The sequence below is a fragment of the Brassica napus genome, chromosome C5 (assembly GCF_020379485.1).
Source record: "Brassica napus cultivar Da-Ae chromosome C5, Da-Ae, whole genome shotgun sequence".
NCBI classification, from domain to species: domain Eukaryota; kingdom Viridiplantae; phylum Streptophyta; class Magnoliopsida; order Brassicales; family Brassicaceae; genus Brassica; species Brassica napus.
The window spans coordinates 43,416,907-43,432,878 of record NC_063448.1 but is presented as its reverse complement, the minus strand read 5'-3'; the positions used below and the strand labels follow the sequence as shown (position 1 = coordinate 43,432,878).

The 15,972-nt window shown below is 35.5% G+C and overlaps 1 protein-coding gene and 1 pseudogene across 3 annotated transcripts; one reads left to right on the top strand and one right to left on the bottom strand.

Annotated features, from left to right (window-relative positions):
• Positions 1 to 3,068: 3,068 nt before the first annotated feature.
• Positions 3,069 to 5,198, bottom strand: LOC125586842. Of its 3 annotated transcripts, none has more exons than XM_048756574.1 (3): positions 4,770 to 5,198; positions 4,101 to 4,212; positions 3,069 to 3,924 (listed from the first exon to the last, which is right to left on the bottom strand). In XM_048756574.1, the coding sequence occupies exons 1-3, from the start codon at positions 5,196 to 5,198 to the stop codon at positions 3,902 to 3,904; spliced, it is 564 nt and encodes a 187-aa protein (XP_048612531.1). In that variant the 3' UTR covers positions 3,069 to 3,901. The 3 variants fall into 3 exon arrangements, with proteins under 3 accessions (XP_048612531.1, XP_048612530.1, XP_048612529.1); XM_048756573.1 differs by having other exon boundaries at positions 3,069 to 3,803; XM_048756572.1 differs by having other exon boundaries at positions 3,069 to 4,212.
• Positions 5,199 to 5,814: 616 nt separating this feature from the next.
• Positions 5,815 to 8,860, top strand: LOC106370492 (annotated as a pseudogene).
• The last annotated feature ends 7,112 nt before the right edge of the window (positions 8,861 to 15,972 follow it).

Sequence of the window (15,972 nt, the reverse complement as noted above, 5' to 3'; positions counted from 1 at the left end):
AATTATTTTTTATTTGAAATTTTGGTTAGTTCGGAATTTGGTTAAAACCAAATAAATTTGAAAACCGAACTAATCGAATATCATACCAAACATGAATTTTAATAAATGTGCCAAACTGTACCAAATTCATCATCAAACATGGATTTAAACCAAAAACTAGATTTTGACTCGCACATCCACGCAACTATTTCTTTTCAATTTTATAATATATAACATTCATAACTGATCGGCATTTTTTATTGTTTGTATATATGTTTGTTATATGTATCGTGGTTGGATGTTAAATAAATAAAGTGATATATTACATAAATTATTTGTCATATAGTTATGTTTTACTATATGAACTATTGTTCTATTGTTTTTTTTAATAAATCTAACCATTACTATGTTTCTATATACTAGTACATTTATTTTCAAAAATATATATTTATAGCCAATTATAAGTTATTCTTAGATACTAACTAATTAAAATAATAATATTAATTGTAAAAAAAAATTGACATTACAAAATTCTAAACCCTAAACCTTATAACTCAAATTTTAAACACTAAAACTTAAACTTTAGTATTAACATTAGACTTAGAGCATCCACAATGTGAGCTCTTAAGGGAATCCTTAGAGGATGTGGAGCCCACTTTCTTAGAGTTTGTGCAAAAAAGAATCCTTAAAATCCTTTGATAAGGATTGATCCTTACACTGTTCACGGGTTCCATTGACTACGTGGCAGCCCGTGAATGGTCATCTTTTTTTTTCTTTTTTTTTAGAAAAATCCAAAAAATCCAAGATTAATCTGAAATGCCCTTGTGCTAAGGACTCCAATGAGTCTCACCATTGCGGATGGTCTTATAGCTCAATCTCTAAACACTAAATCCAAGAGTTAATCTTAAACTCTAGGGTTAATCCTAAACTCTAAGATTAACCATAAACCCTAGGGTTTAGAGTTTAAGGTTTAGGGTTTTTAGGGTTTAAGATTTTTCTGACACCGTTTAGGGTCTAAGGATAATCCTAAGTTTTATGGTTAACCCTAGGACTTAAGATTTAGAGTTTAGTGTTTAGAACTTGAGCTATAAGGTTTAGTGTCAATCCTAGAGTTTAAGGTTTAATGTTTAGAATTTGAGTTAAAATGTTTAGGGTTTACCAAGTTTACAATGTCAATAGTATTTTTATTTTTTTTCATATTTTTTTCATTAAGAAAGTAACACATGACAGTTTTTTATTAGTTAGTATCTAGGAAGTTTTTTATTGGTTAGTATCTAGGGGATGAACCTATAGATTCATCATAGAGGGTCAACCTAAGAATAACTCTATAATATATATAACATACTCTAGTTTTACATGTATATTTTCTTCTTTGTCAGAAAAATGTATAATTTCTTTCAAATATGCTTATCTTTTCCTTTTTTTTTCCTTCAAATATGTTTCAGTTATGTACACATGTATTCCCTCTTTGATATATTTCAAAATCATTTTTTATTGATATAATTTTTAATTGGGAAAATTTGCCAATTAACCAATTTGTCCAATTATGCTCTTACCATTTACCGGTGACAGAGAGCAAATGATGATGTCGACGAAAACACATATGGCCAGAAGAATTAAGGTTTAAGATGGACAATCAAAAAATAACTACGATGCTCAATTAATTATCGTAAACACTTATCGTCGATAAAATTCATTTTTTTTTATTTTTTTTGTTTTCTTTGCTACGACCATCATAGTAGATGTTCCAAAAGATAAAATACAAACATAGTTAACAAAGAAAGATGACAAACGACGGCGCGGTGCCGGCGACATTGTTTTCTATGTACAATCTGAACACCCATAAATAGTACAGAATAAAAAGTATCTTCTATTTACAAATGAATTAAAACATAGTATATAGTATAGCACAATTTAGTGAAATTATCAAAAAAATATGTAAAGTATCTAATTTGCTTTAAATCATAAACATGACCCTCAACCTCGCCGCTTTACAAATACTAAACCCTAAATCACAATCACTAAACCTTAAACCCATATAAACCCTAAATTCAAACATCAAAACATGATAAAATAATGTAGAGTTAGAAGATATACAACACATTTTAGAAACCATCAAATAGAATAGAACATGATAAAATAAATATAGTAGTAGAAGATGAAATGGAATATCAAATGAATCGGTTATTACACCAGTTATTTAAAGAGTAATTTAGTAAATATGTTAAAAAATATGTTGAATGTTGTGGTCAATTTTTTTTACCTAGTTGGTGAATTATAATTTGTTTGGTTGAATATTGTGGTCAAATAAAAGCGGACAGTCTTGCGCGAAATGCCAGGAATCAAACGTGTTTCGTTGTTGATATGGATGCAGAGTTACCAGTTTGGTTTGCAGAGTCTAGCTAGAACTTGTTTAAGTTGATGATAGAAAAAAAATTGTTTGGTTGTCATACAATCCAATTTTCCTTTTGAATTTTGAATTGTTTCATTTGATTATTGAGAAGCTGGCCTGAAGCCACAAAAGGTCAAAAGTTAGTCATATGACTTTTAACAATGAATTGTTTGGAAAGTGATTTGATTATCTTAGATAAGAGCATGTTATAGAAGTGTTTACTCCAAGGAATACACAACGCACTAGTGTAGCGTGCATTGGTTTAACTATTGTTACAGTCCGAAACTCAATTGTTCAAAAGTGAGTGGTCAATCCTCGTAAGGTGAGCTTATAACAATAATGCGTGTTTTTGACTTAACAATATTAGTACTCTTGGTATCAACTAAAAGTTAGAGATGAGCCTTGGGCTATTTTGGAGCCTGAATTTAAGGTAAAGCATCTACTGTTTTCGTGTTATGTTATTGCTGCAAGTCTCTGAATACAAGTCTTCAGTTGCATTGTACAACTAATGATGAATATTGCATCGTAAATTAATTATATTTTGGAATATGGTCTCACTGGACTGTTGGGGTCTCTTATGCCAAGTGTTGTTCCATACATGCTTACTTGGAGTACAAGACTGGGAAGAACAGAGATGAATGACTTTTGATTTGTAAACTGGTTTAATGTCGATTTTTTAGCAAATGCAAGAGGAATCTGTGTAAATATCTCATCTGTTGTAAAGAAGACATTTTAAAGTGTTACAGTTAACCAACATATCTTTCAACCCACATAATGGGTTCTTTACCATATATGCCTTTTAAGATTCTTCCTACTAAAAAGAAAACATTACTATATCGCGTGACATGAGATGCAAGAAACATAGATGCTAACAGCTGCTTCAAGGCCAAGCGAAGTCAAGCTGGTTGTTATCAACATCCCATACCCCAAGACCGATCTCATCAAACAACTGCTCATGGCTCCAGCTTGAGTACCCCACGAAAAACCAATAATCACTTGGATTCAAATCTCTAGACTTAACTCTTGGATACGACGGGCCACCGACTCATGATCAAGGAAATACACGCCTGGTGAGAGTTCAAGATCCGTGGAGGGGTCTCCCTCTCGGCTCAGAGCCATAAGCGGCTTTTCTCTATCCATCACTGGACCTCCGAGAGATAGAATCGTGTCTTTCAAGAGCTCAGCTGTTTGGCCTCCGTCCAGGTCAGGGTACGATGACCATCGTAACCGTTTGTTGAAGATAACACCCATGAAACCGGATTCTTAGCCTGCTTTTAGTATCAGAATCTTTGATTTTGCAAACGGTAGACTGTCTCCTAGCCTTTCTGTAGCAAAAGGGATTGTGCCAACTTTCACTTTGGGAGCAGCCAGTTTGTTGATCAAAGCTTGTTTGTGTTCCTTCTTCCTTTTCCAGACAGAGTAGGAATGATTCCTGCAAGAGTTAAGATTCATAACTTGCTTTGTTTAGGCTCCAGCTTTAAAAACCCAAAAGCCCTTCCTCGGCGAAACAAATGCTGTTTTCACAACCAGCTAAGCCAGAAGAAAACAAGTTACTGCGAAAAAACAAGGTAACTAGTTGTGAGGCATATTAAGATCCTGCAGAACTATGTTCCTTCGATATTATTTTTATCTGGAAATTCAGTTACTGTGGCCATGGTGTGCCTTCAAAGATAATATTTAGCATATGTGTAAAGAAGTGAATAAACAAAGGGTGGAGATGTCGACTTACTGAAAAACTCAAGAGAGTTATTTGTTATGTCAGTTACAGACATCTCCCCTTCATATAAAATGACTTTGTTTCTCTCTGCTGGAAAGAACACCACGGAAGGATACACTTCTCTCTGCAACGTTACACGTTCATAGAGCGAGTGAATTCTAGATTCGGAAAAGACACTGGTGTATACTTAACTCTCAATATATAAATGCAATGGCACTACTATGAATATGCAAATACTAGAATTTAATAAAACAAACCAGACTAGAATCAGACAAGCTATCATGAAAAGTACCTGATTTATTGAGTTTAGGATACTTGCTACTAGTTGGTGTCTCTACTTCAGAACAGAAAAAACAGCAGAAGAAGACGAAGAAGAAAATTTGAATACATGTCCATCGCGAAATCTCGAATTATATATGTCATTTCATGATTTTCTATTTTTCTTGCAACATCTCTTCTGAAATGAAAACCCCAACTTTGTCCTTTATATTGTCAGATTTGAAGTAGTTTAAGTTACAGAGAGTGGATTCTACCAATAAATACAGAAAAGAAGCACACGATCCCACTTAGCAAGTTACACTCATTTAGATACTACATGTGTTTGTAGTACCCAACAAGTGGAATAAAGATACCTGAATATGCAAAATTAACTAAAACGTATGGACATAAAAAGAATCTTACCTCTGAGACTATGGGATTTTCGTTCTTTAAGAGTCTCTGAATGTCATCTCCAGCCTTGAGAATCTTTGAACAATGTGGACATCCTGCCAGCTGAAGGACCGCTGTCCACGAATCAGATTCTCCAACAGTAAATGGTGAAGCCAGTGATTTTTCTGTGATCAGACCAAATTTTTGCCTTTCAGAAGGCAGGGAAAACTCTTTTGCGGCGGCAATCAATTTCGAGAGGAATGAACTGAATTGCTTGTACTGTTCATGGTTACATGTCTGTCCAGAACCCCCGTTTGCTCTGTCATTCTCCTGCAAAGCAGCAGTATCATTGACATAGCTAAAATCCTCAAGCCAAGGAACTCTACCAAATCCGCTTTGGAGTCTACACATCGGTTTCCATTTTGCATGGTCCGTTACTAGGGCACGAAGAAAATGGCACATTATGGAGACAATACACAAACAGTAAACATATCAACAAGGCCTAGACATAAAAGTGAGAATCTACCAGCCACCTTCTGGTTATTTTTTCCTCTTAGCTTTAGCACTCGGTCGGTTTCAACTTTTTTGGAGAAGTTACCTGCAAAGTTGGATTCAGAATGACACTCTAGCTTTTGATAAACAGTAACAAAGATCATATGGCACTATTGCCACCACATAGTTTATTGATGATTGAAGAAGGACCAATGCATTACTGGTAGAAAGCAATCTAGTGAAAGCAAAACAAAAACATATAAGAAGAGACTAATCTCACGGTAAGATTAATAGACTAGAAAATAAATGGCATATTTGCTTGAGATTTTAGATATCAGATGTCAAAATTTATACTCTAAACTCTAAAGAACTAATACTCAGACAGAGTTCACTCACCTTAACAAAGTAATAAACTAAATGTACCAGGAGTTCAAGAAAAACTCTTTAGAAATCAAATCATATAGTAAACATAAAAGATCCAGAGTCAACTCAACCTCCGGATTTGCATATTTTACTTGGATTTATAAATAGTATATGGATTCTATCAAAATATATAAACCAATAAATCTCCTTAGTGTTTTGAGTCTTCGCGTAAGATGGAGCAACTATCGACATTAGGTTCTTTTTTACCCAGGGATCTAACCTCAGAGATTCTTTTACGATTGCCTGCCAAATCTGTTGGGAGATTTCGTTGTGTGTCGAAGCTTTGGTTATCAATCACCACCGATCCATGTTTCATCAAGTCGTTTGGAACTACACGACCAAGTCTTCTACTCTGTTCAATACAAGGTCACAATATGTTTGTTACTCCTTCTACTATCAGGTCATACTCTTCTTCTCAGCCTATTTATCCTTATCCTATGAAAGTTCTAGGAGAACATTGTTACTTCTCCCATATGGATTCCGTGCAAGGTTTGATCTGCATTGTAGATGTAGACTCCCTGAAGCCCCTAGTTTGGAACCCGACCATGGGACAATTATTAGTTTTACCAAAACCCAAATTGAGCTCCAGACATATGAACGTGTTTTTAGGATATGATCCAGTCCAAGGTAAACACAAAGTAGCATGTTTTCCTTGGGGAAAACATGCTACGTCTGCCGAGTTTTTACCTTGGGATCAGGGCAAGAATCATGGAGGACCGTCAAAACTAACATTGAGCATAGTGTTGCCTTTGCTTCTGGTCGATGCATCATGGGGGTGATATATTATCTAGCTTTTAAAAGTGAAGGGTATGATGCGGTTGTTATGAGCTTTGATGTGAGATCCGAAATATTCCATATGATAGAACTACCCTCAAGTATTCATTGGGATTCGCTGATAACTTACAAGGGGAGATTAGCTTGTATTGATGCAAATAATGATAAAAGATTGTGGAGTTTGGAGGATGCAACAGATAAACACAAGTGGTCGTTTCGAGACTTTCTCTCACCTTTATACAAGATGTTTGAACTACAAGGTTCCACTCATGCTGGTGAGTTTATTTATGTACCGTTCAACAAATCACCTTATATTGAATTGTACGATCCGGTGGGAAACAGTTGGAGAAGACTCGAATTTGAAGGACTCGAATTTGAAGGAATCTCAGACGACGAATTTGAACACACTAAGGCTTTCACGAATCACACTGAAAGTCTTATGCCTTTGTAACCTTTAAAATAGTCTTACGTCTTTGGAACAATTTGTTTTTTGCTCTATTTTTTCTTGGATTTCATTGCAAGACTTTTTATAAAGCATGAATTGCTCAAGCTAGGAACATTACAAACTATGTTTTGACTTTCAAATGATCTGTAGATCACATGATTCTCATGGATAGATGATATGTTTGCATATAGAAACAAAGCGGCTTACTATCACACTATGACAATATGATATGAAATTTGTTCACTTACATATTTTTTTCGCTTATTAATGGTTGGTAAAATATAAGGTCGATAATGGTTGTTTGTTTCCCAGCCGGGTTTTTTTTCTTGAACATGGTGAACTTTATAAAATGAGTATTCTAAAGCCTTTTTGGAAAGTTATTGTAACTAAGCAACTAAGGTCGATAAGCGTTATACGTAGTACGTTTCTATGAGTTATTGTATTGTAACTAAGCTTGTAATATAAGTCACGAACTAATAAGTGAGAAATGGCGCAATAATAATCTGAGTTTCTCTGCAACTGATACGATTGGTTTCTCTGCAATAGGTTACAAGTATCTCAACATAGGTAAAACAAATAAAACCCTTTTGGTGTTTCTTACTTTGTTTTACTTCTCTCTCTGTTTTCTAATAATTGTGTACTGTTTTCTCTGTGTTTATAGATGATTGTTGGGTGTACATAAGACAGATTCTCAGGTTATAGAGACACCAAAACAAGAAATATTTTGTTTGTTTTTACTAAGATGTTTTCACAATTTAAGAACCAAACTAAGATGTGTTTTTGATATATAATTGACAGGGAAATCTGCTGCGATGATCAAAGCTTTATCAGATTATGTTCACAGCAGAGGGCTTATATACACAATTTTCACCAATTATTATGGCAAGGCAAGTTAAAAAACAGGTTGAGCTTTTTAATCTATCTACTAACAATTTTAAGACTATCTCTCATTTAGTTTCGTAAGAGACCTCTGGTGGATGGATATAGATTGGTGCTAATTTCATCTTTTGCTTCAGCGTTGCTCCTTGATTATTTTTTGAATGAATTGGCTGATCATATGGGAACATACAAGCTGAAGGAGGAAACAGACGACTTGGTAGCAACCAGGGAGATCTCATAACATGATAAGTCCCATTCAGATATGCAAACAGCAGCTCCTTTTCGACAAGTCAATGTGAATATCGAGAAAACAACAAATGAAGTGACTAAGAGAATTGCGCACCTCCTATATGGTAACTCCCACACACAAATTAGTCGTCTATGTTGTCCTTGATTTCATGTTGTAGCCATTAACGATTATGTATCTATTCTGAACACATGCAACAGCCTAAAGAGTGAGATTTCCTATTTCAGAACGACATCAAGCTTTAAATGTGTTCTAACAAACTTACATCCAACTGTGTGCTCTGTAGAGGCCCACAAGGCGGCTGCAGCATTCAGGGAAGAAAATTGAAATCACACCTAGCGGCCCCTACCGTGCTCTTACTCACCACTGTCAAGCCCAAAATCATTGGAGGTGAACGCACTTTCTTATACTCACCAGGTTAATTTCCCCAAACACTTGGGCAACTAGCACATGTTAATATGGAAAGTGGTTCGGTTCACACGTTGGCTTAGCTTAGTTAGTATGTTTTGTTGATGCACTGTGTAGTACAATCTTCTGTATTCAGATAACTACACTTTTGACTGTCTTCTCCATGCTCATGACGTCAGGGAGAGTGGCGCTTAGCTCCATACCATCATCACAGTTCTTTTCTTATGACGAAATCTCTCTCACCAAAGAACATCTAACATGGTAGGATGTGCTAGCCTCGGACACTTTAGCTAATTGTCAGAGAAGTCTAAGCTTTCCTAACCAAATAGCCAGCTCAAGCTATTAAACAAATAAAAAAATTTGTTTTGATGATTTACGCATGGCATATAAGTTTATCGTGTCTTAATAATTGTGAAAAGTTACAATAAAAAGTATGAATTCAGTTTTTTTTTTTTTGATATAGCATAATCCAATCACAACAATCTGAAAAGTTTGGACGAGCATTGCAATGCACAACCCGACAAAGAATACATAAGAACATACATTATAGTAAATGACAAAGAAAATAAACAAAATAAAGCAGATATTCTGCCTAAACAAAAATAAATCTCATTCAAAGGATCACAACTATAGTACAGTCAACAGTAATGATTTTGACGCACAAAAATATATAACCAAGAAGCTAAAAATATATAAATTCAAACACTTAAAAAAATCAAAATCTCCGCTCAAACCAACCTAGTATTGAATAAAATTATACAAGATTAGTTTTGCAAAACATAAATTACTACTTTTAGATTATTTTTCTTCGTTTTCCAAAGTTTTTAAATCTAGCTGAAAATTTTATATAAAAAATAAAAAATAAGCTTGCAAAGATTTTTTTCGGATGGCCCCATTCTTCAAGAAGAGAAACATTTTCTATGTTTCCTACAAATTGATTCATTGGGTTCTCTCATCTCCTGCAGGTCCGTGTACTTGAATTGACACACTCTCTTTTGGACCTTGCTTCATCAAATCAATTTTGTTGTGGCATCTCCTTCATGTTTGTTCTTCTGCCAAAACTGCGGTATACTCTTCTTGTTTTACATCTAAGATCTTATCAACAACAGCTTCTCCTTCACCCTGTAGAGCTCGCACCAGATCATCAACGCTCCTGTCAGTTTCCCTTACATCTTAAGATGATGTTGTATGCTCATCCTCAGGTTCCTTAGCCGTATCAAAACCGGACAAAGCTTGCAAGGGTGGAGTTGATGAAGAAGCTAAAGATGTTGTTGCATCACCCAATCCTTTGGAAAGGCACACATATTTGAACACGAGCTGTTTATAACTATTTAACAAGCTTTCAACATCTCCTATCCTCAAATCACCAGTGTTTGCAAATAAGTAAGGATATTCTTGGGAGATTTTGTTTGCCTTGGCAGCACCCTTATCTTCCAAATCTGATACGGATTCAACTTTCTTCATTGGTATTTCACTGTTGGCGTTGACTATGTCACTGGTTCCAGAGACACTATCAGACGATCGATCTTGACTGGAAAAGAGTTGTTTCTCTCTTGGGGTTCAGCATTTGGGTTTTATGAACAGTGGACTCGTCACGAAGGGGTGGTGGTGCAGTAGGCTGGTTGCTTAAGCCAGAGATTCGTGCCCGTGCAGATTCCATGTTCTTCTCAAACTCAGCTTCATCCATTGAGAGTGACTTTGCATCAATGTTTGAGATGAAAGACTCTGCAGAGAGTATGTTTGTGAAGAAGTAAGCAGCTTCACCAATAAGTTTAGATTCACGCCTATATCTTTGTACATACAACAGGTTTGAGTGAAGCTGTGGAGGATTAGCCTGCGAAAAGAGAGTACAAAATGAGCACTAGCACACAAACAAACACAAACATGCATTAAAAAAAAAAAAAAAACCTTTATTGTACACTACAAGAAAACATATTTTTTACTAGGGCAGTATTCGTTGTAAATTCGTCGTAAACGGGGTGTTACGACGAATTAACGTCGAAAGACGTTTCGTTGTTAAACGTCCGTCGTAACGGAGGTTTCGTCGTAAACGACACGTTACGTTTACGACGAAATATATTCCTCGTAAAGCGCAGGGAAAGGATTCGTCGTAAACGCCACGTAAGACTTCGTCGTAAAGCCCACGTAATTATTTCGATGTAAAGCACACGTAAATACTTTCATTGTAAATCACTCGTAAACATTTCGATGTAAAATCCTCGTAAATATTTCGATGTTAATCACTCGTAAACATTCGATGTAAACTCCATGTAATGTTTACGAGGAGTTTACATCGTTTCTTATTATATTATTATTAATTAGTATATAATAGATTTTAATTTATATTTAATATTCAGAATTTTAAATAATTTAAATTTTAAAACAAAATATGAAATTGGAAAACATATTTTAAAAAGTCATACAATAATATTTAAATTCATAATACAAACAGAAAAAAAAAAAAAAAACTACATATTGTCGAAGTAGTTGGTGGGGTTGCTCGGCTGTTGACGGGTTGGATCGGACTCTTGGGGATCTCGTGGTGGCATTCCAAGAGCGGCTCGTCTCTCACTCAACATTCTCTGCATAACCGGGTTTCCCACGGCCACCACGTCTAGCAAATCCTCAAGAGAGTCTAAACGAACCTGCTGGCTATCCATTTGAGCCTTCTGGCTATCCATTTGAGCCTTCATCTGAGCAGTCTCTTCATCCCGTCTCGAAGTGTATGACGAAGTTGCCCTTGCAACTTCGTTAACAGAGCCTATACCGACTATCCGTCCCTTCTTTTTAGGAGCCACCTATAAAATCAAAACATATATTAATATAGTTAATTATGTTAAAATATTTAAAATAATGTAAACTAAAATTTTAAGTTACCTCTTCGAAGATTCTGTCGACCTCTTGGGTGGACAATGTGACTGGTAATCCATAGGAAGATTCCTGGGTTAGTTGCGTCTCCCGTTCTTCAATCCGACCATCCACTGTTCGGAAGAGTTTCTCAGATGCAGGATCCACAAAAACTCCGTCGGATGTGGCGTGAGTCATCTTGAATAGGTTAGACAGAGAAGGTAAGACTCCCGTCTTCTCGAACTACAAAAAAAATTAAATTAAATATTATAAATTATATTAATTGAATATTTTAAAATATATATTTAAAACAAAACTTACAGCTTCTAGACGGACTCCTGCATGAGGTTTTTGTCCGGTTCTGTGAAGCATGGACAAATGACCATCTTTATCCTTCGTCCTTCGAGAAGCCGAGCACGAATTGGCCTTTCTGATCGAAGAGGGGTGCTCCCAATAGGCGATGAGGCCATCCCACACATCCGTCGTGAGCTCAGTGGGCTTTCCCTCATACCCGTAGATCTCCCACTTGTCCTTCCAATCAGAGACTGTGTTGCAGAGGCGTATCTTTGCCTTTGCAACGAATTCCACCTTCACCCTCTCGGTGATTCCCAAAGACCAATGCCACTTTTGCTGAAACATAAAATTTTGAAAAAATTACAATTAATAATAAATATTAAAAATATATATATATATTTAAAAGTGAAAATTTAATTAAATTTAAAAATCTTACCGCAAAACATTTAAACCACGTGATCTTAACGTGATTTGGTGTCTTGCTCCAGTTCGGGTATGCCCCGTCGTAGTAACCCTTAATCGTCGCCGAAATGCTCCGGCTAACACGGTTGTTAGCCCCAAACCTGAAAAAAAACAATTTAACCGTTACAAAATAAAAATTAAATAAATTTTAAAGTAATAAAAATTAATAACTTACCAATAAGTTTCTCGGGGTCTATCGGGGTCTAGAACATCCAAACCCTCCCGTCCAGGCTGGGCAAGCAAATCCTCCACCGTATATCTCGCGAAGGGAACATATGAAGGCACACGCAAATCCGGATGAACTGCACCTTCTGGGACAGGCTCAGGTGCAGCCGCTGGAGGAGGAGGTGGAGGCATCTGCGGTGGAAGAGGAGGACTCGAAAAAACTCTCTGAGAAGTCTGAGAGTCTGGAACTGCATCGGAAGACGATGGACTGGAAGAAGATGTACTGGAACCATCGCCAAACAACTGGGCATAAGTAGGTGCTGCTGGTTTCCTTCTAGGAGCCATCTTAAAAAAATTTAAATAAATTTAATCAATTATGACGACATAATTAAAAAATTATTCCGTTACCTAACTAATCACCTAAACTATAGGATTCCGTCATCTAACTAATCACCTAAACTAATTATCTAAATAATCACCTAAACTAATTACCTAACTAATTAATAACCTAAACTAACTTAAAAAAAAAAAAAAAAAAAGAGGGAAGAGAATGTACCTTAGGGAGAGGAGAGGAGTTTGGGAGGAATGGACGAGGCAGCCTCGTCTCGGCGTCCCAATATATAGAAAATGTTTCGTCGTAAACGCGACGTAACATTACGACGAAGTTACCAGGCCCGCGTTTTTTCATTTACGACGAAGTTACCAGGCCCGCTTTTTCGATTTACGACGAAATTACGTCGAAACATCGGTTTACGACGAATTTACAAGGCCCACGTTTACGACGAAGTTACCAGGCCCGCGTTTTACGACGAATTTACAAGGCCCACGATTTACGACGAATTTACCAGGCCCGCTTTCCTGTGTGATCGGTGTACAGCTCGCCTGGTGCATGAATGTCTCTAGCCCGCTCAGAAATGCGTTCGTCACCCTCCCGTCGGAATCTTTGTGCAAATACATCCAACTCCGTAACTCGTAAATACTACCGCCACCGGCCATTTTTTTCTAAGATTTTTTTTTGAAATCTTTTTTTTTCTGATTTTTTTCGAATTTTTTTTCTCCCGTTTGTGTGTTGTGAGGAAGAGAGTTGTGGGAAATGACATATATATAGAGAAATTTTCGAGTTGGGTAGTTGAAATATAACAACGATTTTACAAGGAATATTTTACATGGTTTTTACATGGTTTTAACATATTATTTACAACGACTTTACGACGAAATTAGGTAAGTTAAAGCACGTTGAATACACGTTTTCACCTAAATATAACGGTAACATGCTTCGTTGTAATGTCGATGTAATGATTACGGCGTATTTCTCATTCCACGTACATTCGTCGTAAACTTACATGGAGTTTACGACGAAATCAGTTCGTCGTAAATTTACATGGCGTTTACGACGAAAGTTAGATTCTTCGTAATTTCGTTGTAAAGACCATGTAAATTTACGATGAAATATTTTCGCTATAAATGTTCGTTGTTATGGGCACGTTTTATTGTAGTGGTAACATATATCAAGACAGGGAGAAACTCGTTAGCTCTCCATGTGCATTCTCATTTGAAGCAATGGAAGCGTTTAGGAGTAAATTGTTTATCACTTTGATATTTAGGTTCTCTAACTCAGAACATAGTATTTTTGGTGCATTTCAAATGGCCGTGACTCGTGAGATTTCGTGTTAGTGTAGTAGTATTAGTAATGATTGGACTGTTTGACACATGAACTGAAATGCTGACTTCTTTATAGAGAAGTGCCAAAAATGCGTTTGTATTAAACATTTTGGAGCATTTGGACCATTTTGTTTGTTTGTACTATTAGCGAAAATTAAAATTTAAAAGCAAGCTTTTAGAATATATTTTATTTGTAAATTGAAAGAGGGAGCCTAGCATTTGTCAGAATATATATAATACTTCTAGGATCAATGTTTACATGAAAAAGACAGACTTCTTTTGTTTGCAACAATAACACAGGTTACATATATTCATAATATTGGTGAGGTAATATGTTATGAACGATACTTAGGTTCACTCCTGTGGTAAATGATTAAATTCACCACACTCTTCGTATCTAACCAAAATGCCTTGTAAGAATAGTTTAAAAAGGCAATAAAAATAAAAAAATAAATAGCTGGAAAAAAAATAATACCGACATTAATTAGCGTCATCTGCAAAATTCTAAATTCTAAAAACCTAAACTCTAAAACCATAAACCCTAAATCCAAAACACTAAACCATAAACCCCAGTCCTAAAATCTAAACCCTAAATTTTAAACCCTAAACCCAAACTCTACGCAATAAACCCTAAACCCTAAATCTAAACCCTAAAGCCTGAACCCAAAACTCTAAATCCTAAACCCTAAACCCTAAATCCTTAAATCTAAACCCTAAATCCTAAACCCTAAATCCTAAACCCTAAACCCAAAACTTTAAATCTTAAAACCAAACCCTAAATCATAAACCCTAAATCATAAACCTAAAACTTTAAATCTTAAACCCAAACCATAAATCATAAACCCTAAACCCAAACCTCTAAACCTCTAATCCGTAAACCTTAATCTTATTAACTAGCAGATGGGTTTATGGTTTAAAGGTTTGGGTTTAGGGTTTATGATTTAGTGTTTAGGGTTTAGGGTTTATGATTTAGAGTTTAAGGTTTAGGATTTGAAGTTTTGAGTTTAGAGTTTAGGATTTGAGTTTAGGGTTTAGGATTTAGGGTTTAGATTTTAGGGTTTAGGGTTTAGAATTGTGGGTTTAGGGTTTAGATTTTAGGATTTAAGGTTTATTGTTTAGAGTTTGGGTTTATGCTTTAAAATTTAGGGTTTAGATTTTAGGATTGAGATTTATGGTTTAGTGTTTCACATTTAGGATTTAGGATTTATGGTTTTAGAGTTTAGGTTTTTAGACGGCGTTAATTAATGTCGGTGTTGTTTTTTCAGCTATATTTTAAAAAAATTTATTGCTTTTTTCGACTATTCTTACAAGGCACTTTGATTAGTTATGAAGAGTATGGTGAATTTAACCATTCACCACGGGGGTGCACCTAAGTATTGTTCATATGTTATCGTCCCTTCTCTTTCTTTTAGCGCCAGTAGGTAAGATGAAAATTATTTTGACCTATATTTCGTAGAGAGATGTTTTGATGTGTGTTACCAACACGGATCACTCACTGTTTTGTCTTGTCCATCATGCCAAGTGGTGTGTCTTTTGGGTTTGAGGTGTACCTTTTCTGTATGAGTGCGTAGTTATTTGAGAGTTCAGTGAAATCAATCCAATTAATATTTTGCATGATCTTCGGAGGTCTTAATGTACTGGGTTTTTCTTTAGAAAGTTATGGATGTTTTTTTCTTAATTAGTTTTAGGCCTAATCTAGGTGTGGAAGCACGATAGCATATTGGTTAAGATTTAAAGACTTTTACATCCAGATCTGGGGTTCGAATTCTAGACTATGCAATTTCTAGTAAATTACAGAAAATCCAGGTTTCAAGTCTCGGAGAGAGCGATTTATTAAACAATTATGCAGACTACGGGAAAAAAACTTACAAGGAATCTTCAACATAGTGCAAGTAAATCTGGTCAGACGTGGATCTTCATAGAATGGCTCAAGTAATGCAGTTAGGTGTAGGTCTTCATAAGACATGTAGTATTGTCGGTTGTCGAATCGTCTATCAGTCTATGTAATCTTTCTCATATCATAATTGTAATATCATAATAAACTAGGTGATTTGCCCACACATGCGGGCATATTTCTTTTATAGATATTTATTAATAAATATACTATTAATTAATGATCAAAATTTTAAATCAAACAT

Bases quoted from the DNA above. Each gene is read 5' to 3' on its own strand.
- LOC125586842 (XM_048756572.1), bottom strand. From the start codon at position 5,198: ATGTGCCATTTTCTTCGTGCCCTAGTAACGGACCATGCAAAATGGAAA. The intron at 4,213-4,769 runs GTAAGATTCTTT...GTAACGTTGCAG, and splicing joins AAAATCCCATAGTCTCAGAG to AGAGAAGTGTATCCTTCCGT.